Here is a 22,876-nt window from a genome sequence, read left to right on the forward strand (position 1 = left end):
CTCCTACTTGCTCCCATCTGTTTTGCTGAGCAATGCAGCTGTTGGTGTCCTCATAGTGATCTGGATCACTGATCTTTATTTTTATTTGCTAGCTTTATTTTTCAGCTGTATAATTTCTGTGATCAGGTATTCCTTATGGCTGCACAAACAATTTTTTCCAGAACAAAAAGGACAGAAATGATTGGAGTGGTGTCTGACCAAATCATCAGTCATCTTTCACTGGAGATGTAGAGCTGCCATCGTGAAAAGTCCAGGATTCTGCTTCCCATCCTTCTTTCATAGATTCGTAGAATCGTTAAGGTTGGAAAAGACCCTTAAGATCATCGAGTCCAACTGCTAACCTATCACTGCTGAGTCTACCACTAAACCATATCCTCAAGCACCACATCTACCCTTCTTTTAAATACCTCCAGGGATGGAGACTCCACCTGGGCAGCCTGTTCCAATGTTTGACAACCCTTTCGGTGAAGTAGTTTTTCCTAATATCCAACCTAAACTTCCCCTGGCACAGCTTGAGGCTATTTCCTCTCCTCCTGTTGCTTGTTACTAGGGAGAAGAGACCGACCCCCGCCTTGCTACAACCTCCTTTCAGGTAGTTGTAGAGAGCGATAAGGTCTGCCCTCAGCCTCCTCTTCTCCAGACTAAACAACCCCAATTCCCTCAGCTGTTCCTCATAAGACTTGTTCTCTAGACCCTTCACCAACTTTGTTGCCCTTCTCTGGACACGCTCCCTTCCAACATGAACATACATGTGATTTTCCTGAGGGCGTGCTTCTGTGTCTTTAGTAGCAGCAGCGTTATGGATCTGAAGCTTTTGGAAGGCAGGAGGGGAACGCATAGTTTGACAGGATAATTCTTATAGTAGCAGTGTTGTTATGCCGTGCCTTGCCTCGCCTTCCTTTCATTTATTGTTGCTTTCTCCTGTTCTGGGGAAGTTCACCATGGTGCCAGAGGTGATAAGCTGGCTGAGTTTATTAATCAATTTTTAGGGCAGTGTCTCAGTTTTAATGGTGAAATATGCCTTATTGAATGGAAAATGTTTTAAGTTTTAAAACTAAACTTAAGAATAAACAAAGGGAAGTTACCTGTGAGAAGTTGTTAGTGACTTTTACCAATTTTACAAAAAACAGAAATATCTATGAAGTATGAAGAACTGGGGAGGTGGGATATCCAGTGATCCCAAAGAGTGAATTTTAGTTCATGGGAAATAATGAAAGATATGAGGGAATTCAGTATTAAGTATGTGTTTAATAAGATGGGAAGTGAAAGAATACAAGACCTGTAGAAATCTAGAAAATAAATGGCTTTAAATATAGCCTAGAAATATGTAATAGAAGAGTTGTCATTCGAAGGGTAGTAGTGGCTGCTGAGGTGATTTTAGTTTATTTTCCATATAAGGGATTGAAGGGAGCTAACAGCAATTGGTAAAAAGCTGAAGCATTAGAAATAATTTACTTCATGAAACTTGATTGGTTATTAAAATGCATAGGTTCTATACTTTGTTCTGTAATTGTTTTAGCATGTTGTGTTTCATAGTTCTGCTTTCTTTTTATTATTAATCTTTAGGGGGAAAGGAACAATGGCTTTGATGTCCTCTATCACAACATGAAACATGGACATCTGTCAACAAAAGACTTAGCAGACTTTATAAGAGAAAGGTAAGTATTCATCCTTGCTAATCCTGGCTCTTTAATATACTGTTTGTGGGTTTTATTTAAGTTTATCATTGTGTTACAGTAACATGCAAAATATATAAAAATCAACAAGCATTTAAAAATCTCATATCCTACAAGAACATTTAGGTTTATTCCATTTGCTTAGAACTGAATAGTGACTCTTAAGCATCAGTTAATAACAAGCTTCTAATTTTTAGGTTTGAATTAAAAACCAAGAAATTAAAAAGCTAGAAACGTCACATTAGGTGTCCAGCAGTTTACTTAAATTAATTCCAATTTTTTGTCATGTTTGGAAGAAATGCAATAATTTAAGTAGTAAAAATTATCAGTCTTTCAAAGTTATTGACCACACATGTAGAATTAGGGTATTAGCAGCTTCTAGTATGACCTTAAAAAATTATACTTTTAGTTTAAGATGTTGAGAAACTAGGTTGGTTAAAGAAAAGGGAGTGATATGTATGAACAAGAAAATAATACGCAGAAAATAACCCAGGATGTTCTTTATGGGATGTAAGGGACAGAACTGAAATCTGCAAATGTGACAACTTCCTAAACAGATGTTCTTTTATAAAGACAACTGCAGCTGCTACTTTGAACATGAGAATTTCCATTCTGGATGAAATTAATGATATGTCTGCTTCAGAATTCTGTCTTACTTAGTTACTAACACCAGATGAGACATGGAAAAAAACTTGCAAGAGGCTTATTGAGGACCTGTTTCAGTGAAGGTTTCTTGCAGTAAAAGCTATCAAAAAAAAAAACCAGCGGTGTTTTTTGGGGGATTTTTTTTTAAAAATTTTTTTTCTTTTTTTTTCCTGGATTATTTTAATCAAAATTTCAGTTTTGGCCTGAAATAGACCTCAACAAAAATTTTTTAAAAATTTTCCACAAAATGAAAATTTCAGTGTCATGGATCTGGCAGGTACTCGGTGACAGTGGCATTTGCATAGTTTCAAAGTGAGCTGGAGAAAAGGACAAAAATCTTTCCACTAAGTGAAACAGGTGAATTCCAGAGCCCGTATGTTACGGGCAGTGTCCTGTTGGAAGGACTGCACAAACCAAGGAATACTGTGTTTCAAGAATCCCTGATTCTAGAAAACATATTATGAAGCCAGACAGGGTTCTGGTGAAATCCTGCTTTGGGTTTAGTGTAGGGATATCATGCTGTTGATGTTTAGTATGAAATGTTTAGGGCTTCACAAGCTGCTAAAAAAAATATTTTTATTTATTTTATTTCAAAATTGCTTAACTGCTTTTAATATTGACTGTTATAAAAGTTTGCCTTGTATTATCTTTGTGAGTGCCTGGATCTTTCATTTGAAATCTGCTTTAATTCTTGGAATCAGTCATTTTTTTTATAGTAGTAAGTCATAGACCTAAGCTGTACATCACCTGGACACATTTAATTTTATTAGTTTAACATCTGTTGTGTTTTGATTTATCTCCTCCATATTTAAATGAGAAGCTCTCTCGCTACTCTGCTTATCTCCTTTATGTTGTATTCTTTGGGCATGCTCCATTTTATTCATACTGATCCTAAGGTGAAAGGTCTCACATAAATGGGTAAAAATGACTTGTTGCTATATCTGTCTTGGATTCTTTGCTTTATTATGGTGACATAAGTAAAATTTGACAGTTTATTATATACAAAATTACCAGTAAAAAGAATGTGGTTTTCTAGTTTATTTTTCACTCTGCCAGCTTCTTTAAATTAAATTTTAAATGAGATGTGCCTTTACAATCAATAAATAAAATATTTGGACCTTCCTCCACATATTAAAAGCGTTTTAGTTGAAATTTCTGCTAATTGATTCTAGTGATTTGGCAAGGAAGAGGCAATATTTTTTTCCAAGTAAACAAGTTTAAATAACATTTAAGACTAAGGACTGAGAATCCACATGGGCACTTTATCCTCAGTGAGAGATCAAGAAATATAGTTTCTCTTGAATAGATCAGGGCATGCCACAGATGTGCAGCCATCTTACCTATAGCATTTTTGGTAAAATGTATGAAAAAAAATCAGTTCTAGTTAACACACTGAGATTCACTAGAATCTTAGCACTACATTTTAATTTACTTGACAGGGCTTCAGTATACTTCCTTAAGAATAATTTGCCCTGGGATTGGAAAATGTCAGTCATGCAGACCAGCAGCAGTTCAGTCCCTTCCAGTGATCTTCTCCTTGTCAGATATTAAACCTGATATCCTGTGTGTTCCACTGTGTTTTCTTCAGCTCTGCTTTATTGTTCCATCTTGGTATGCCAGGCTGCCATTAAAAAAAAAAAATTGAATGCCAAATAGATGCTTCTTTTTCAAGTCAGGGGTGCATCACTGATCAATCTCAGTCTAAGCCAGTGGTAGTTTGTGGAAAATAGTTTGTAGTTTCAAAGAAATAGATGGACTTCAAAATTTTGGTGTCCTCACTTTAGTAAAAATCACAGAATGGTAGGGTTTGGAAGGGACCTCTAGAGATAATCCACCCCCCTTTCACTCCTATTTAACCACTTGGAAGCTCAGAATAAATTTGACTACTGGTGTACTAACAATTACCCTATTAACTTTTTGTATTTACTCAAGTATAAACCCTGAATGCTGCTGCATTACAAAACCACCAGAATAACACTGTAATTAAGATCTTACTGATATTTTAAATTCCGATACAAAAAAAACCCTTTTATTTACGTACTCCAAAGTTGTTACTGCACCCAAATTTGGAGATCACAGAATCACAGAATGATAGGGGTTGGAAGGGACCTATGGAGATCATATTGTCCAAACCCCTGCTTAAGCAGGCATACCTAGAGCAGGGGGCACAGGACTGTGTCCAGGTGGGGTTTGAATGTTTCCATGGAAAGAGACTCCACAACCTCTCTGGGCAGCCTGTTCCACTGCTCTGGCACCCTCACAGGAAAGAAGTTTTTCCTCATATTCTGGCGGAACTTCCTGTGTTCCAGCTTGTGCCCATTGCCCCTTGTCCTGTCATTGGGCACCACTGAAAAGAGTCTGGCCCCATCCTCCTGACACCCACACTTCAGATATTTATAAGTATTGATGAGATCCCCCATCAGTCTTCTCTTCTCCAGGCTGAACAAACCCAGGTCTCTCAGCCTTTCCTCATAAGGGAGGTGCTCCAGTCCCTTGATCATCTCGGTAGCTCTCCACTGGACTTGCTCAAGCAGTTCCCTGTCCTTCTTGAACTGGGGGGCCCAAAACTGAACACAGTACTCCAGATGTGGTGGAGTACTCCAAAGGGTGGAGTAGAGGGGGAGGATAACCTCCCTCCACCTGCTGGCCACACTCCTTTTAATGCAGCCCAGGATACCATTGGCCTTGGTCCCAAGGGCACAGTGCTGGCTCATGGTCAACCTGCTGTCCACCAGCGCTCCCAGGTCCTTCTCAGCAGAGCTGCTTTCCAGCAGGTCAACCCCCAGCCTGTACTGGTGCATGGGGTTGTTCCTCCCCAGGTGCAGGACCCTACACTTGCTCTTGTTGAATTTCATCAGGTTCCCTTTGGCCCAGCTCTCCAGCCTGTCCAGGTCTCGTTGGATGGCAGCACAGCCTTCTGGTGTATCAGCCACTCCTCCCAGATTGGTGATATCAGTGAACTTGCTGAGGTTACACTCTGTCCCTTCATCCAGATCACTGAAGAATACATTGAACAGGACTGGACCCAGTACAGACCCCTGGGGAACACCACTAGTTACAGGCCTCCAACCAGACTCTGCCCCGTTGATCACAACCCTCTGAGCTCAGTTGTTCAGCCAGTTCTCAAAAACGTTTGAGTGTCTATATCTAGGCAGTGAAGCCCTTCCTCTGCCATTGTGAGGTTAGTGCAGTATGTCAATCTTTTTCCCAAGAAATAAATATGGTTCAGTAGCACACTTTTATTCACGTGGGTTAAATTCTTGATCTCAAAAGAAATTGTATTGGGCAGTAATTCAACAGTATTTTACAACAATCTGTTTGTGTTGACCATATTCTGAAAACAGAATCTTTGTTGTTTGTGAAGCAGTTAAGTGATCTTGCACGCAGTTATCTGTTCCCTTTCTGCCTCCATAGTATAGTCTGAATATTATTTTGCAGTACTCTTTTCTGCTAGAAATATGTAAGTGGATGAGTAAGACTTGTTAGGGGCCTCCTAGATCTAGTGTTTTTTTGCCCTACTTACACCTGGTTTTCTGAGCTGTTCCGTATGAAGATTAAACTTACATATATTTGCAATTTCTTGACGTCTGCCCTTCCATTTCTTCTGGCCAGTTTTATTCACATGGGGAGATATGAGAGAGTGAAAACTGAAAATTGCTGCATAGGTAGGGGAGACACATCTGCGTTGGTGATAATACTTACAAAAAGTTAGAGTACTTTACTGTCAAACAGTATATACAGATGTGCTGGTTTTGGCTGAGAAGGGGTTAATTCTCCTCACTGTGGGGGTCGACTGCCTTTCCAGCTTCCCATGCTCTGCCGCGTGGCGGGGGGGGGGGGGGGCTGGGAGGGGCAGGGCCATGGTGGGGACGGCTGACCCCGACTGGCCAATGGCAGGTTCATTCCATACCATGTGACACCATGACCAGTATATTAAGGGGGGGCAGGTTGCGGCTCGGGCACAGTGTCAGGTCCATGGGCGGTGAGCGGCTGCGTCGCATGCAGTTTGTTTCGGCGGTTCGTTCCCCCTCTCCCCTCCCTTCCCCCGGGGCTTTGCGCCTCTCGTTGTTGTCCTTTCCATTGCATTTCTGTTGTTGTTTCTTTTAATTTTAATTATTAAACTGTTCTTATCCCAACCCATGAGCGTTACCCTTCTGATTCTCTCCCCCATCTACCGGTGGGGGAGTGAGCGAGTGACTGTGTGGGGCTGAGCTGCCGGCTAAACCACGACAACAGATATCATCAGCTGGTCAGTCAGCATTGCAGGAGTCTCCAGACTAGCTAGAATATTTGCTTTTTTTTTAATGGGAGTGGCATAAAAGAGAGGAAAGACAGTTGAGTGTATTTGGACATACAAACTTCTTAGGGCACAAAGGACATGTCTGTACGAAGTCAGTCTCCATTAGCTGTGTTCAGAGTAGTGTTTTGGTTGTATGCAGCTTAATCAGGGAAAAGTCTATCATTCCCTTTTCTCCAGCCTTAGAAATAGTTCTAATTTAAAAAGAAAGATTGTCTAGGATGTGGAAAAAGGTTTCTTTAAATTATTATTATAGTCAGATAAGTATTTTAATGAAAATTTTTCATTCAAAACTTCTCTAAGAACCTTCTGAAATTGCAAACTTGTTTCCTCTGAAAAAATGAAACTAGATATCCGTAGAAGGAGCAGAAGGTTTCCCCTTTGGCTGTGTTCAGTTAGTCAATACCAATTCAATTTTCAACTGTGTTGTTTCACTTTTTCATTTTTGAGTATTTCTTAATGGTCAAGTACTAAAAGAAATGAGGGACAGTTGGATCTGTGGTTCTTTACTGACTTTTGTCCAGATATTCTGCTACTGTGAATGGGAAAGGCTTGCTCAGTCAGTAGTTATTGCTTTCTAGGAGGCTCAGATACGTCTCCTGAAAGACTAAATTTTGTGGCAGGCAGTCTGCTCAATATTGGTAAATCATGGGTGGGGCAGGATATCTATCTGCTGAAAGATAGGTTCTTTGTTCTATTCTTAATAAAGCATGTAGAAATTATGTTTTTAAAGAAGTCAAAATATAAGATCGGGCTGCCCCGCAGTGTTTTGGTTTTTGGGGGTTTGTTTTTGTTTTTTTTTTTTCCCCTTTAAATACTGGGAAGATTTTGTAGGTGAACTGTCTTGTGTTTGTGTGCATTTAACACCTACAATGTTTACGTGTAATAAACCACTGTGCTCAGCTAGGAACTGAATAGGTATTGCTGGCTTTTCTCCAGAAGTCTTCCAAACATTTTTCTGCACCAGTGGTCTGTAAGCATCATAAAAAAGAAACTCCTTGATCAGAAGAAACTGGCAATGCTTATATTCCCATTTCAGTTTAAATGTTTAACAGCTTACAATCTGTCCTGCTTTTGGCTGGGATAGAGTTAATTTTCTTTCTAGTAGCTGGTATAGTGCTGTGTTTTGGATTTGGTATGAGAATAACGATAAAACACTGACGTTTAAGGTGTTGCTGAGCAGTGCTTATGCTAAGTCGAGGACTTTTCAGCTTCTTATGCTGCCCTGCGAGTGAGAAGGCTGGAGGTGCACAAGAAGCTCGAGGGGACACAGCCAGGACAGCTGACCCCAACTGACCAAAGGGATATTCCATACCATATGATGTCATGCTGAACAAAAAACTAGGGGGGTGTTGGCTGGGGGGGGAAGTTGCTGCTCAGAAACTGGCTGGGCATCAGTCAGCGGGCAGTGAACAATTGCATTGTGCATCACTTGTTTCAGGTATTCTTTTATCATTATTATTATTTTCCCTTCCTTTTCTGCCCTAAGGCTGGATAGTTATGAGTAACAGAGTGTATAGGAACACATGGGCAAATGCCTAGGATGGTGGGCACCTACAGTGTTTTGGAACATCACTGCTGAACAAGTGCAGAATCCTGAAAAATTAGTAGAATATTTGGAGGAAGTATGTTGTCACCCTGGCAATTCCAGAGACACAAATCACTGCAATGTGCCGGGGCCTGGCCCATGCCTATCGAGCCCTGTTTAACACTATTCAGTACCCCCAAGGGGAAGAGAAGGCCTCTGGATCTAAAAAGACAAAAAAAAGAAAGCAACAAGCACAGCGGCCAAACCCCCACAACAGGCACTGCAGCTGAATCAGAGGATCAACCCATGCCAGTATCAGTCGCCACCATACACAAGAAGAAATCTTGGAAGGGAAAGTCAGTTTGTTTAGAAGGAGATGATGGCAGGGCAGGACCATCACAAGGAGAGGAGGAGGAAGAGGAAGAACTCGTACAAGAAACGGAAACTACCCAATCCCTATCCCCGAGTGAGCTGCAAGATATGCAAAAAGATTTTGGCCGTTGTCTAGGTGAGCACATTGTCACCTGGCTGCTCTGATGCTGGGATAAAGGGGCCAGTAGCCAGGAATTAGAAGGAAAAGAAGCCGAACAACTGGGTTCCCTCTCTAGGGAAGGGGGCATTGACAAAGCAATTGGAAAAGGAACACAAGCCCTCAGCCTCTGGAGATGACTCCTGTCCGGAGTGAGAGAAAGGAACACCTTCAAGGCAGATGTTACATATCGTCCAGGAAAATGGATAACCATGGAGAAAGATATCCAGTACCTGAGGGACTTTGTGCTTGAGGTGATTTATGGTGACCTGGACGACCAACGGTCATCCAAAGATCCAGATGAAGCCGAGTGCACACGACCCATGTGGCAGAAGTTTGTACAGAGCGCACTATCCTCGTATGCAAACTCATTGGCAGTAATGTCCTGGAAGGATAAAGAGGCACCAGCGGTGGTGATCATTGATAAACTTGGGGATTATGAAGCAAATATCTCTTCCTCCCTTTCTCGGCTGTGGAGAAAATGTCCTGGAAGCTTCAACAACTCAAAGACGATATATCCTACTCCCCACCTGTACAGACCAGTATCTCAGCCATTAGGAGTAAGCGTCCCTTTGCTCAAGGGAGAGGATACACACCACGGGCCACCCTATGGTTTTACCTGCATGACCACGGAGATGACATGAGCAAGTGGGATGGAAAACCTACCTCGACCCTACAGGCATGGGTACATGAGCTGCAAGGAAAAAACAGTCACTCAGGGAGGTTCTTCCAGGAAAGCTGCTGCTCCACTTTCCAGTGAGCGGTTCTCCAGTCAGAGGAGTAGAAGCGATGATTTTATTTCTGAGCTTAATAGAGATGCTTATGGTTTGCATTTACAAGAAGCGAGTAGTGAATACTATGATCAGGAATAGAGGGGCCCTGCCTCCAGCCAGGTGGAGGAAAGGGACAAAAAGGGATAGCCGGGTTTACTGGACTGTGTGGATCCAATGGCCTGGCACATCTGACCCACAGGAGTATAAAGCTTTAGTGGACACCAGCGCACAGTGCACCCTAATGCCATCAAACTATATAGGGGCAGAACCCATCAGCATTGCTGGAGTGACAGGGGGATCCCAAGAGCTAACTGTATTGGAGGCCAAAGTGAGCCTAACCGGGAAGGAGTGGCAAAAGCACCCCATTGTGACTGGCCCAGAGGCTCCATGCATCCTTGGCATAGACTACCTCAGGAGAGGGTATTTCAAGGACCCAAAAGGGTACAAGTGGGCTTTTGGTGTAGCTGCCTTGGAGACGGAGGAAATTAAATAGCTGTCTACCTTGCCTGGCCTCTCAAAGGACCCTTCTGTTGTGGGGTTGCTGAAGGTCGAAGAACAACAGGTGCCAATCGCCACCACAGCAGTGCACCAGCGGCAATATTGCACCAACCGAGACTCCCTGATTCCCATCCATGAGCTCATTCACCGACTGGAGAGCCAAGGAGTCATCAGTAAGACCCACTCACCCTTTAACAGTCCCATATGGCCAGTGTGGAAGTCTAATGGAGAGTGGAGAATAACAGTAGACTATCGCGGCCTGAACGAAGCCACGCCGCCACTGAGTGCTGCTGTGCCAGACAGGCTAGAACTTCAATACGAACTGGAGTCCAAGGCAGCCAAGTGGTATGCCACAACTGATACTGCTAATGCATTCTTCTCAATCCCTCTGGCAGCAGAGTGCAGGCCACAGTTTGCTTTCACTTGGAGGGGTGTCCAGTACACCTGGAATTGACTGCCCCAGGGGTGGAAACACAGTCCCATGATTTCCCATGGACTGATCTATAATGCACTGGAACAGGGTGGAGCTCCGAATACCTAGTGTATTGATGACATCATCGTGTGGGGCAACACAGCAGAAGTAGTTTTTGAGAAAGGGAAGAAAATAGTCCAAAGCCTTCTGAAAGCTGGTTTTGCCATAAAACAAATTAAGGTCACGGGTCCTGCACAAGAGATCCAGTTCTTAGGAATCAAATGGCAAGATGGACATCGTCAGATCCCAATGGATGTGATCAACAAAATAGCAGCCATGTCTCCACCAACTAGCAAAAAGGAAACACAAGCTTTCTTGGGCGTTGTGGAGCTTTGGAAGATGCATATTCTAAATGATAATCTGATTGTGTAACAGGTTTGTGCGATTCCTATGCATAAAATTCACCCAAGATACGATATTTAAAAGCACAACAGTATTTGTTGCTCTGTTGTAGCCTTGCATAAGCAGTTACTAGCATATTGTTTTCCCTTTATGAGAGTCTTACCAACCCGACTATGCCCGAGGCACCGCTGAGCAGGAGGGTGACCATTAGAGGGGTCATCATGCAGATGGAGGTAGGCCCGGCACCTTCAGAGCATCCCCTGTGGTTCGTAGAACATTCTCTGTGTCCTCTCTCTCTCTCCCCGCTTTGAGCCACCCCTTTTTATACCCTCAGCAGATTCAGTGGAAAAGTACTGACTAGGCATTACTGCATGCAACAAGGCCTGCCAGGTGTGTGCTCTGCTGGCTAACAGCGGTTCCTGGATTGCAACAACATATTGTTCAGTAACAATCCTCCCAGTTCCCTTCTTCAAAGCCACGTTCTCACAGCTGTGTTCAGCTTGTTATTTTTCCCGTAGTGGCCCTACACAGACCCTCATCTAAAATCCCTGACACAGATTGTAGGCCCTCTCTATCGAGTGACCCATAAGAAGAATGATTTCAAATGGGGCCCTGAGCAATGACAAGTCTTTGAAGAGATTAAACCGGAGATAGTTCATGCAGTAGGCCTTGGGCCAGTCCGGGCAGGACAAGATGTAAAGAATGTACTCTACACTGCAGCCAGGGAGAATGGCCCTACCTGGAGCCTCTGGCAGAAAGCACATGGGGAGGCCCGAGGTCGACCTGTAGGGTTTTGGAGTCGGGGATACAGAGGGTCCGAAGCCCGCTATACTCCAACTGAAAGAGAGAGATTGGCAGCATATGAAGAGGTTCAAGCTGCTTCAGAAGTGGTTGATACTGAGGCACAGTTGCTCCTGGCACCCCGACTGCCGGTGCTGGGCTGGATGTTCAAAGGAAACATCCCCTCTACACACCATGCAACTGATGCTATGTGGAGTAAATGGGTTGCGCTGATCACCCAGCGGGCTCGAGTAGGAAACCCCAGTCGCCCAGGAATCTTGGAAGTGATTATGGACTGGCCAGAAGGCAAAGATTTTGGATTATCACCAGAGGAGGAGGTGACACATGCTGAAGAAGCCCCACTGTATAAAAAACTGTCAGAAAATGAGAAGCAGTATGCCCTGTTTACTGATGGGTCCTGTCGCCTTGTGGGAAAGCACCGGAGATGGAAGGCTGCTGTATGGAGTCCTATACGACAAGTAGCAGAAACTGCTGAAGGGGAAGGTGAATCGAGTCAGTTTGCAGAGGTAAAGGCCATCCAGCTGGCCTTAGACATTGCTGAATGGGAAAAGTGGCCAGTGCTCTGTCTCTACTGACTCCTGGATGGTGGCAAATGCCTTGTGGGGCTGGCTGCAGCAGTGGAATCAAAGCAACTGGCAGCGCAGAGGCAAACCCATCTGGGCTGCCGCACTGTGGCAAGATATTGCTGCCCGGGTAGAGAACCTGGTTGTAAAAGTATGTCATGTGGATGCTCGCATACTCACAAGTCAGGGCACTGAAGAACATAAAAACAACCAGCAGGTGTATCAGGCTGCCAAGACTGAAGTGGCTGAGGTAGATCTGGACTGGCAACATAAGGGTGAATTATTTCTAGCTCGGTGGGCCCATGGCACCTTAGGCCATCAAGGGAGAGATGCAACATACAGGTGGGCTCGTGATCAAGGGGTGGACTCAACCATGGATGGTATTGCGCAGGTTATCCATGAATGTGGAACACGCGCTGCCATCAAGCAGGACAAGCGGGTAAAGCCTCTGTGGTATGGGGGATGATGGCTGAAATATAAATATGGGGAGGCCTGGCAGATTGACTATATCACAGAATCACAGAATCTTAGGTTGGAAGGGATCTGAGGGATCATCTAGTCCAACCTTTCTGGGAAGAGCACAGTCTAGACAAGATGGCCCAGCACCCTGTACAGATGACTCTTAAAGGTGTCCAACGTGGCCGAGTCAACCACTTCCCTGGGAACATTATTCCAATGGTTGACTGTCCGCAATGTGAAAAATTTCCCTCTGATTTCCAATAGGAATCTCCCCAAGAGCAATTTGTGTCCATTCCCCCTTGTCCTCTCCATGTGACTCCGTGTAAAAAGGGAGTCTCCATCTGTCATGGTTTAGCCGGCAGCTCAGCCCCACACAGTCGCTCGCTCACTCCCCCACCGGTAGATGGGGGAGAGAATCAGAAGGGTAACGCTCGTGGGTTGGGATAAGAACAGTTTAATAATTAAAAATAAAAGAAACAACAGCAGAAATGCGATGGAAAGTACAACAACGAGAGGCGCAAAGCCCCGAGGGAGGGGGGAAGGTGAACGAACCGCTGAAACAAACTGCACGCGACGCAGCCACCCGCCGCTGCACCGCTCCCGAGCTGCAAACTGCCCCCCCTTAATATACTGGTCATGGTGTCACACGGTATCTAATGAACCTGCCATTGGCCAGTCAGGGTCGGCCGTCCCCACGATGGCCCTGCCCCTCCCAGTCCCCCCGTCACACGGCAGAGCACTGGGAAGCTGGAAAGGTAGCCGACCCCCCACGGTGAGGAGAATTAACCCCTTCTCAGCCAAAACCAGCACACCATCATCTTTGTAACTACCCCTTAAGTACTGGTACAAGGTGATGAGATCCTCTCTGAGCCTCCTTTTCTCAAGGCTGAACAAACCCAGCTCTCCCAGCCTACCCTCGTATGGCAGGCTTCCCAGTCCTTTGATCATCTTGGTGGCCCTTCTTTGGACCCCTTCCAGCCTGTCCACATCCTTTTTGTATAGCGGGGACCAGAACTGTACACAGTACTCCAGGTGTGGCCTGACAAGCACTGAGGAGAGTGGGATGATGACTTCTTTCTCTCTGCTGGCAATGCCCTTTTTGATGCAACCCAGCATCCTGTTGGCCTTCTTGGCTGCAGCAGCACGCTGTTCGCTCATGTTGCACTTTCTGTCCACCAGGACCCCCAGGTCCCTTTCCACAGAGCTGCTCTCCAGCCAGGTGTATCCAAGTCTGTACTGCATTCCTGGATTATGTTTTCCCAGGTGCATGACCTTACACTTGTCCTTGTTGAACTTCATAAGCTCCTTGCTGGCCTACTCTTCCAGCCTATCCAGATCTCCCTGCAGAGCAGCTCTCCCTTCTGGAGTGTCTACTTCCCCACTCAACTTGGTGTCATCTGCAAACTTCATCAGGCTACACTTGATGCCGTTATCCAGATTGCTTATAAAGATATTGAATAACATTGGGCCCAATATCGATCCCTAGGGGACCCCACTAGTGACAGGTTGCCAGTTTGAGAAAGAGCTATTTACCACTACCCTTTAGGTGCGGCCTGTCAGCCAGTTCCCCACCCGCTGCACAGACCACTTGTCTAGGCCATAACGCATCAATTTCTCCAGGAGGAGACTGTGGGGGACTGTATCAAAGGCCTTGGAGAAGTCCAGGTAGACAATGTCCACTGCCTGCCCCATGTCAACCAGGCAAGTCACTTTGTCATTGAAGGCCACCAGGTTTGTCAAGCACGATCTGCCTTTAGTGAAGCCATGTTGGCTTTTCCCAGTTACGTACTTCATTTGACTTGTGATGGCCCCCAGGAGGATTTGTTCCATAACTTTCCCAGGGACTGAAGTAAGGCTGATGGGCCGATAGTTACCCGGATCCTCCCTCGAGCCCTTCTTGTAGATAGGGGTAACATTTGCCTTCCTCCAGTCCTCTGAGACATCCCCCGTTCTCCATGACTTCTCAAAGATTATGGAGAGTGGCCTTGCAATGATGTCAGCCAGCTCTCTCAACACCCTCGGGTGGATGGCGTCAGGGCCCATTGATTTGTGGGGGGTCAAGCTCCTGTAATAATTCATATACTAACTCTTCCTTTACTGATGGTGGGCCGGTGTTTGGTTCAATTGGCAATTTTGTTCCCAAAGCCTGGGACCCTACAGTGCTGGTAAAGACCGAGGTGAAGAAGGTGTTGAGGGCCTCTGCCTTTTCTGCATCATTGGTGATTGATTCTCCTTTTCTGTTTAACAGTGGGCCTATGTTTTCCTTCTTTTTCTCCTTATGGTTGACGTGTCTGAAAAACCCTTTCTTGTTATTTTTTATGTCTACAGCCAGTTTCAATTCAAATTGGGCTTTTGCTTTTCTGACTGCGTCTCTGCACTCTCTGGCTATGCCCTTGTAGTTCTCGGCGGATAATCCTCCACTTTTCCATCTCTGGTGTGCTTCCCTTTTGGATTTGAGTAGACCCAGGAGGTCATGGTTGAGTCATGGGGGCCTCTTGCTCCGCTTACTTCCCTTTCCTTTGTAGGGGATAAATTGGCTTTGTGCTTCCAATAGGGAGTTCTTTAAGAATTCCCATCACTCACTAGCTCCTTTGTATTCCATGGAAGCTTGCCATCGAATCCCTCCCAATTGAGCCCTGAGTGCACTGAAGTTTGCTCTTCTAAAATCCAGAATCCTTGTCTTAGAGGTGACCTTCAGCATACTCAGCAGGATCCCACAAACCTGCCAAGGCAAGCGCCACGTGCTTATAATGGTGGAAGGAACCACCAGCTTGCTGGAAACACATCCCATCCCCCATGCCACTGCACGGAACACTATCCTGGGCCTTAAAAAGAAGTGTTATGGCAACATGGCACCCCAGAAAGAATTGAGTCAGACAACGGGACTCATTTCTGAAACAACCTCATAGACAGCTGTGCCAAAGATTACAGCATTGAGTAGGTGTATCACATCCCCTATGATGCACCAGCCTCCGGGAAAATTGAACAATACAGTGGATACTGTCCTGGTTTTGGCTGGGATAGAGGTAGTTTTCTTTCTAGTTGCTGGTATAGTGCTGTCTTTTGGATTTAGGATGAGAATAATGTTTACAACACAGTGGAACTGGCTGGCCATTGGTCAGTGGGTGGTGAGCAATTGCATTGTGCATCACTTTTTTGGTATATTTTTTTAATCATTATTTGTATTTTCTGTTCCTTTTCTGTCCTATTAAATTGTACTTATCTGAACCCACAAGTTTTACCTTTTTTTTTAAGCGAAGAACTTTGTAGTTGTTTGTATGTGATGTTTAAAATGTAATGGAATTACTGCAGTTTACAACTTTGTTTTAAAGAAACTTATTTTTAAAAAATTATAAACAGCAGAACAGAATACATTTCACTGCATGTCATTGGACTGTGTTTTCCGAACTCAAACATCACTATGCAAAGAACTTAAAAAAAAGACTAGACAAGACCACATTTTATTTAATGTGAATACATGTGATTGCTCAGTAAGCATTCAGTTTGGTTTTTTTAAATGTTTTCCTTACAAAGATATTTGATATTGTTGCTCTGTAAATGTATGGTATTTAGCCTTAGGTGGATGATTGTTATCTCACTGTGTTCTGACTCTTACTAAAGAATGTTAAGGCAGAGGGGAACAGCAGGAAAGGGAGGGAGGGAGGAATTGTCTTTTGCAAGTCTTGAGCCCTTAGGTTTTACTTGTTTCTGTTCCCTGCAGCGTTCTGTCACAGTGTTCTTAGATTATTTTTTAAAAATATACGTCTGTGTTTTTGCATGTAGTTTTTGAGGGGCCATTAAAATGGAGTTATTTTCAGCTAAAGTAAAAAATCCTATGCTTTGCACATTTAGAATGCATATTCAACAGAGATGTTGTGGAGTCTCCTTCCCTGGAGACATTCAAAACCTGCCTAGACATGTTCCTGTGCCCCCTGCTCTAGGGGTACCTGCTCAAGCAGGGGGGTTGGACAAGATGATCTCCAGAGGTCCCTTCCAACCCCTACCATTCTGTGATCTTCAAAGTTTAGATTATGCTTTTGATTGTTTTCTTTGACAGGGCTACCATAGAGGAGGCATATTCAAGGTCAATGACAAAACTAGCCAAATCAGCAGGCAATTACACACAGCTTGGGTAAGTAAGTGTAAGAGAGAAATAATTAACTGCATACATGTTAAGAATCAAGTTTGAGTCTTAATATTTTATTGATGATGTTGAAGATAGCATAACTGCCACCTTTAAAAATGATTGTTAGTTCTTCAGTTACTATGCAGCTATGTAAAATATCATGCAGCTATGACAAAAACAAGACAGTACAGTTCTTTATTCACAGTTTGGAAAAAAAACCACAACAAAACAACACAATGGAGGAATTGTCTGTTTCTCTGTGTTTAAGGTTGAGTTCTTCTCAGACATAATAAAGAATGTGACTTTGTTTTGTGCTCCCAAGCCTATGGTAATTATTTTGAAGAGAGAACATGTGGTCTGCAAATGTGGCAGTGAATTTATTTACTTCTATTATTTCTACTTTCTAAACTGTTATCTCTGTCCTCAGGCATGTTAAGAATGAGGCTTTTCAATAGATTTATTCCATATTTTAATTAAAATTTTATAAATGGGATACATTTTTTTAAAAATGAATGATTAATGAATGTTATCATTAGAAAGATTGTGCCAACAGCTCAGACTTCTTAGATGAGGCTAAAGATTATTTTTATTTGTAGTCATCACAGCTAGAAACGTGGAAAGCTTTCATCAGTGGATAATTTGATACCAGTTGTTGCTGCTCTTCAAAGGTTCTGTATCTGCATGTTAGTTTGAATATCAGTGCTTTAAAGGCTATGCATGGTATTGATTTTTCAGCAGCATTGACCTGGAAACTGAGGTAGGAGTGTATCTTTAGAATACCTGGAAAAGTCCATTCAGTATAGAACTCTGAATCTGAGGAATGACCTGTCCCCCACCTTCCTTTACCATATGGTTAATCTTGTGGCTATAATGATTTAAGACAACTGAAAACTTAACTAGCCAAGTAATTTTTGGTTTCTTTTCACTATTCAAGTATGCACATAAAAATACTTGTACATGTTAATTGTTTTTTAGCTGCTCTTGCATCATCTTTAGGAATATAATTTGTCATTATTGTGAGTTGATGATGGAGAAGAATAAGTGAATTTTGATGTGCTTTACTCAGTAGAGTCAATACAGGTAAAACATAAGCCACTGAAAAGTTGGGTAGGATTCCAAGTACGTTTGAAACATTTACTAAGAACATAATTTATAGCAGTTGTTGGGGGTTTTTTGTTTGCTTCAGTTTTAGGAACAGAGCTGAAATTCTGTAAGCATATAAGTTACACTTTAGCATTATTTAAAAAAAAAAAAAATAGCTGACTGAAGAGAAAAAATCCAGAAGAGTTTTTTCCCCCCCTCCCCCCCCAATCTAGGACATTTGCACCAGTTTGGGATGTTTTCAAAACCTCAACAGAAAAGCTAGCAAGCTGTCACTTGGACCTCATGCGGAGATTACAAGAGCTAATAAAAGACATTCACAAGTATGGAGATGAACAAATCAAAACTTATAAAAAGGTTATTAATTTTTTTCTTATGCATATCCAATAACCTGTTAACATTAAGATTAAAATAGTTTGATTTTGACAACTGTGTGATATTTGGCAGACTAAAGATGATGTTTCAGGAACGTTGGAAGCAGTGCAAAATATTCAAAGAATCACTCAGGCCTTACAGAAATCAAAGGAAAGCTACAATGCAAAGTGGGTCGAACAAGAACGTTTGAAAAAGGAAGGAGCAACACAGAGAGAAGTTGATAAGGTAGTTCTGTGACATCTTAAATTCATTGTGTTGTCAGTCTGTAACACGTTCACCTTGTATTAGTAAGTGAAATGCTTAAAAAGAGCTAAAAGTAGTTGTGGCTATTTCCTAATGTGCATGAATGCCTAGTTATATTTTCTTTACACTTCCTTATCTGTTCTACTGTTCTAACTGCACTACAGTTCTAATTCTTTATTTTGTAGTTACTTGTGTCATATGATGATTTTGTTCAGTGCCTTTTACAGAAATTGCATGATTGTTTTAGCTTCTATTATTTTTTGGGGTGCATTTTCTTAATTAAATATGCAAACACTCAATACCTTTGTTATTGAATTAATGAGTAGGAAGTTTTGTGTTGTCCCCGTCACAGAGGTACACAAAGGACAAGCTCAAACAATTTTATTTCACAAAACAGCCAAAACCACAACAACAAAAAAAGAGAAACAGGGTTAAACTGAACTCAGTCAACCCTCTGATAACATCTAACACATAACAGGTTTAAGTTATCAATCAGGGTATTATTACTACATGTTTATACACAAGAACGATGGTCCAAAGTGCATACACACACACTCACAAAAATGAACTCTCCCCCTTTCCTGGGTACCTAGAAGGTGTAATTGCTTACCAGGGGAGAGGGATGGGCAGCTGGCAAGGGCTCACTCAAAGATATATCCAGAAGAAATCACTCACCCAAAAAGAAGGTGAGGGCACTCAATCCTAGGAAGTTTCCTTAGGTGGCATCCTAACCCAAGGGAAAAGGCTTCAAACACAGGCCTAGTGCTCCAAGAAGACCACTCCAGGGGAATCTCTGGCAGCACCCCATTTATACCCTGGGTCAGGTCTGAGCTATGGTCATAACTGGTCATGATCCAGAAGCTTCTCTGAACCAAGACACCTCATTGGCTGCAGGCCTCTGTTGGTCGAGGTGTTTGGCCCCTCCCCTCCCGAGGCGTTGTATGTGCCTGGGGGCACGGCAAAGCACAAAGGGCGTGAAAATGAGGTGCAAAAAGCCAGCGATCACCATACCAAAAGCTCTGATCTTTAGGGGGGGCGGCGGCAGAATGTACCTGCCACAGGGACAGATGAAATTCATTTGAAAGAGAGGAGGAAAGCTATTTGGAAGTAGAACAGATAGTAAATATACAACTGTCTTTACTAATGTCATTAACAATTTAGAAATACTTTTGAATTACAACTGATGGGAAATTTCAATGAGATAAAGTAGGCATGTTGAACTCAGAAGCTAGAAAAAAGCTGATGTTCAAGGCAAATAATTTTTAATTGGCTTTTAACTTGGAAATAGCAAGAATACCAAAGTTCTGAAAAACTTCATCTCATGTTTGTCATGCTATAAACTTTGAAAATAACTTTTTCTCTGCTAAAACCAATCAATTCAGTTTTGTTGTCTGTGTAATATTGGGATTCTCCTGTATTTGTTGTCATCTTTTAAGTCTATTAAGCCCACAAAAAGAACATTTTGGTTTATTAACAACAAATAATGAAACAAATCAATAAATTATAAAGCAAAAAAGGACCATTATAAACAATTCTGAGTTGCATAAATCTGGCCATCTGTATGTTCTGCATTAACTTAACTTTCAATTATCTCTTAATCTGAAAATTTCCATTAATATAACATCTGTACTTTTTAATGTCTTTTCCCTTATATTTCTTCCTTCACTTCTAACAGAGAACTGCACCACCTTTTTTTATCATTAACTCTTTCAGAATTGCACTAATAACTGTTTGCTCTGTATTCTAGCCCTGCTTTCTTCCTGCTTTTCTGTTACAGATCTAAATGTTTGACATGAGCTAATTAATTTCAGCAATACAAATTTTAAAATATTTATTTCAAAAAAAGTATAAGTTAGTTATTGCTGATAAAGGGAAGGGATTTAAATGAGTTAATTGTTACCTTTTTATGTGGTTTATGTACAGCTTTAAATAGAAATATCTAATGGCTTGAATCTGAGTTCTTGGTGGTGAAATTTTGTCATGACACTTCACTGTTTTGATATGCCCCTGAATATTTTTATAGGTCATCCTAGACTTTCTTTTAATAGCGACTTTAAAAGCCATAGATCAGATTGAATGTGACATTTGTCACTTTTTTTTTTTTGGTACTATCCTATAGGCAGCAGTTAAAACGAAAAAAGCTACAGATACCTATAAGCTATATGTGGAGAAATATGCTGTGGTTAAATCTGGTTTTGAACAGAAAATGACAGAAACTGCACAGGTAAGTGTTATATTAAATGAGTTACCTTTAAAATAGATTAATATGTTCTATTTTATCTCTCTGAAAATATCTGAAATCAAAGCTTTTGAAAAACTGGTTCAAGGTAGAATGATCTCCATTGGAAATTGATATGAACAGTAATGTCAGAAGTAATATGTTTGACCACGTATGTTGTGATGGCAGTGTCTTTGAATGACACAGTTGAACATTAGCACTCTAGAAAGACTTTTTGAAGAAATTTTTAGGAAGAAAACAAAATGAACTTTTGGAAGTATTGTAGGTACACTGTTATCATGTGGGAAATCCTGTGAATTGCTGGAGAGTCAGAACTCATTCATAGGAGTTTTAAAACTGGGATCTGTCATGGTTTTTTCATTATCACTCTGGCAAAACACTTCAGTAACAGCTTGTTAAAGTGTCTTTCCAGGGTTTATCTGAGGTGGTCAAAAGCCCCTGCATCTGTTCAAATTTCTGTTTTTTAAAAGATGTTTTAATTTGTATTTCAGAGGATATCATGTTCTCTGTATGATTGCACATGCTGCTGCTTGTTATGTTTTAAAGTTTCTTTTTCAAATCTGTTGATAGCAGACTTTTTTTCACTGCCCTGGATTTCAAAAAGCAAACCTCACTGTTTCTGCATTTAGTAGTAATATTTAGTTGAGGACTGGTTGGCATATTTATTTGTAGGTTTCTTGGTTTTGTAAAGCTTTTACAGGATAGGAATTTTCAGTTGAAGATTCTTTGCTCTCTTTCTTAGTTTCAAAGATTAATTTTTAGGCATAGATGGAATTATTAGGGAGATTCAGTCATACATGTATGATTAACGTAGAAGTGGAAAAGTCTTAGGGTTTTCCTTAACTCCTTGGAAATTAAGATTTTACAGTATGGGGATTACTTAGGCTGACATGTAAAAGCTGCCCTGTCCTAAACTATAAACTGCTTTCCTACTTTGAAAACTTCATTAGAACTTGATCTAGTTCATCTCTGAATAGATAGTCAACACAGCCATTACAGAAAGGGTACCAAATATATCACATACCAGAACTCTTCCCTCCTACCCACCCCTCCAGTCCAGGCATTTGTGACAAAGAAGTGCTCAGGCATGCTACTGCAAAATTCTGCCCTTGATGTGACTGTTATATTAAGAGTCTTGACATCCTTTCATTGAAGAGTTCACAGTAGGCATCTTTTTGTGCAGTATCCTAACTAGGTTCTGGTTGGAGGTGCTGTACTCCCTATACTTTTTCTTTTAAATTTGAGTTAAATTTGGTTAAGTTCATTATTTTCCTCTCATTTTAAAAATATATGTGACTCTTAAATGCTTTTTTTTTGTTGTGTAGTGTAAGACAGTGATGATTGCAGTTGTTCAGTGGTATAAAAAGGCTTTATTGAAAAAAAAATTCACCAAGAAAATTAATGGGTACCATGGTCTGGGTTATAAGGCCTGTTGTACTTCTCTCTGCTGTGTGAAGCTGTGTTTTCAATATATGTTTTAAAATAGTATTGTTGTCAAAACGAGTAGTTGTCCTCTTTCCATGCTTCTTTCTTTGTCAAGTATTTCTGTGAGGAACTACCTAGTAGAACTAATCCAACTGAAACTAATGTATTAAGGTTGGCTTTAATCTGGAAGAGACCTGGGGTTTGGTTTATTAAGAGATCACACAAGCATTTGTGTTGGTGCAAAGGAAGAGGCAATGTGGTACTAAGGGTAGAGACTTGTGTCTTTAAGCTGAAGTAGAGTGTTGTCATGGTTTAGCCGGCAGCTCAGCCCCACACAGTCGCTCGCTCACTCCCCCACCGGTAGATGGGGGAGAGAATCAGAAGGGTAACGCTCGTGGGTTGGGATAAGAACAGTTTAATAATGAAAATTAAAAGAAACAACAGTAGAAATGCAATGTAAAGGAGAACAACGAGAGGCGCAAAGCCCCGGGGGAGAGGGAAGGGAGGGGAGAGGGGGAACGAACCGCTGAAACAAACCGCAGCCGCCCGCCGACCCGACACCGCACGCTTCCGAGCCGCAACCTGCCCCCCCTCAATATACTGGTCATGGCGTCACATGGTATGGAATGAACCTGCCATTGGCCAGTCGGGGTCAGCCGCCCCCACCATGGCCCCGTCCCTCCCAGCCCCCCCACCACGCGGCAGAGCGGGGGAAGCTGGAAAGGTAGCCGACCCCCACAGTGAGGAGAATTAACCCCTTCTCAGCCAAAACCAGCACAAGTGT

At 42.3% G+C, this 22,876-nt stretch overlaps 1 protein-coding gene and 1 long non-coding RNA gene across 7 annotated transcripts in view; one reads left to right on the plus strand and one right to left on the minus strand.

Annotated features, from left to right (window-relative positions):
- Positions 1 to 22,876, minus strand: part of LOC142049855 (uncharacterized) — a 704,768-nt gene that overhangs the window by 453,389 nt on the left and 228,503 nt on the right. The gene's annotated exons all lie outside the window — the stretch shown is intronic.
- The window catches only part of LOC142049314 (F-BAR domain only protein 2-like), a 105,315-nt gene that overhangs the window by 12,017 nt on the left and 70,422 nt on the right, over positions 1 to 22,876 (plus strand). For all 6 annotated transcript variants that reach the window (XM_075076918.1, XM_075076921.1, XM_075076922.1 and 3 more), the window contains exons 2-6: positions 1,567 to 1,658; positions 16,641 to 16,715; positions 18,026 to 18,167; positions 18,258 to 18,410; positions 20,548 to 20,652. In XM_075076918.1, coding sequence (XP_074933019.1) covers positions 1,567 to 1,658; positions 16,641 to 16,715; positions 18,026 to 18,167; positions 18,258 to 18,410; positions 20,548 to 20,652 — 567 coding nt within the window. The remainder of the gene's footprint in view (positions 1 to 1,566; positions 1,659 to 16,640; positions 16,716 to 18,025; positions 18,168 to 18,257; positions 18,411 to 20,547; positions 20,653 to 22,876) is intronic.

The sequence above is a fragment of the Phalacrocorax aristotelis genome, chromosome W (genome assembly GCF_949628215.1).
Source record: "Phalacrocorax aristotelis chromosome W, bGulAri2.1, whole genome shotgun sequence".
Lineage (NCBI taxonomy): Eukaryota > Metazoa > Chordata > Aves > Suliformes > Phalacrocoracidae > Phalacrocorax > Phalacrocorax aristotelis.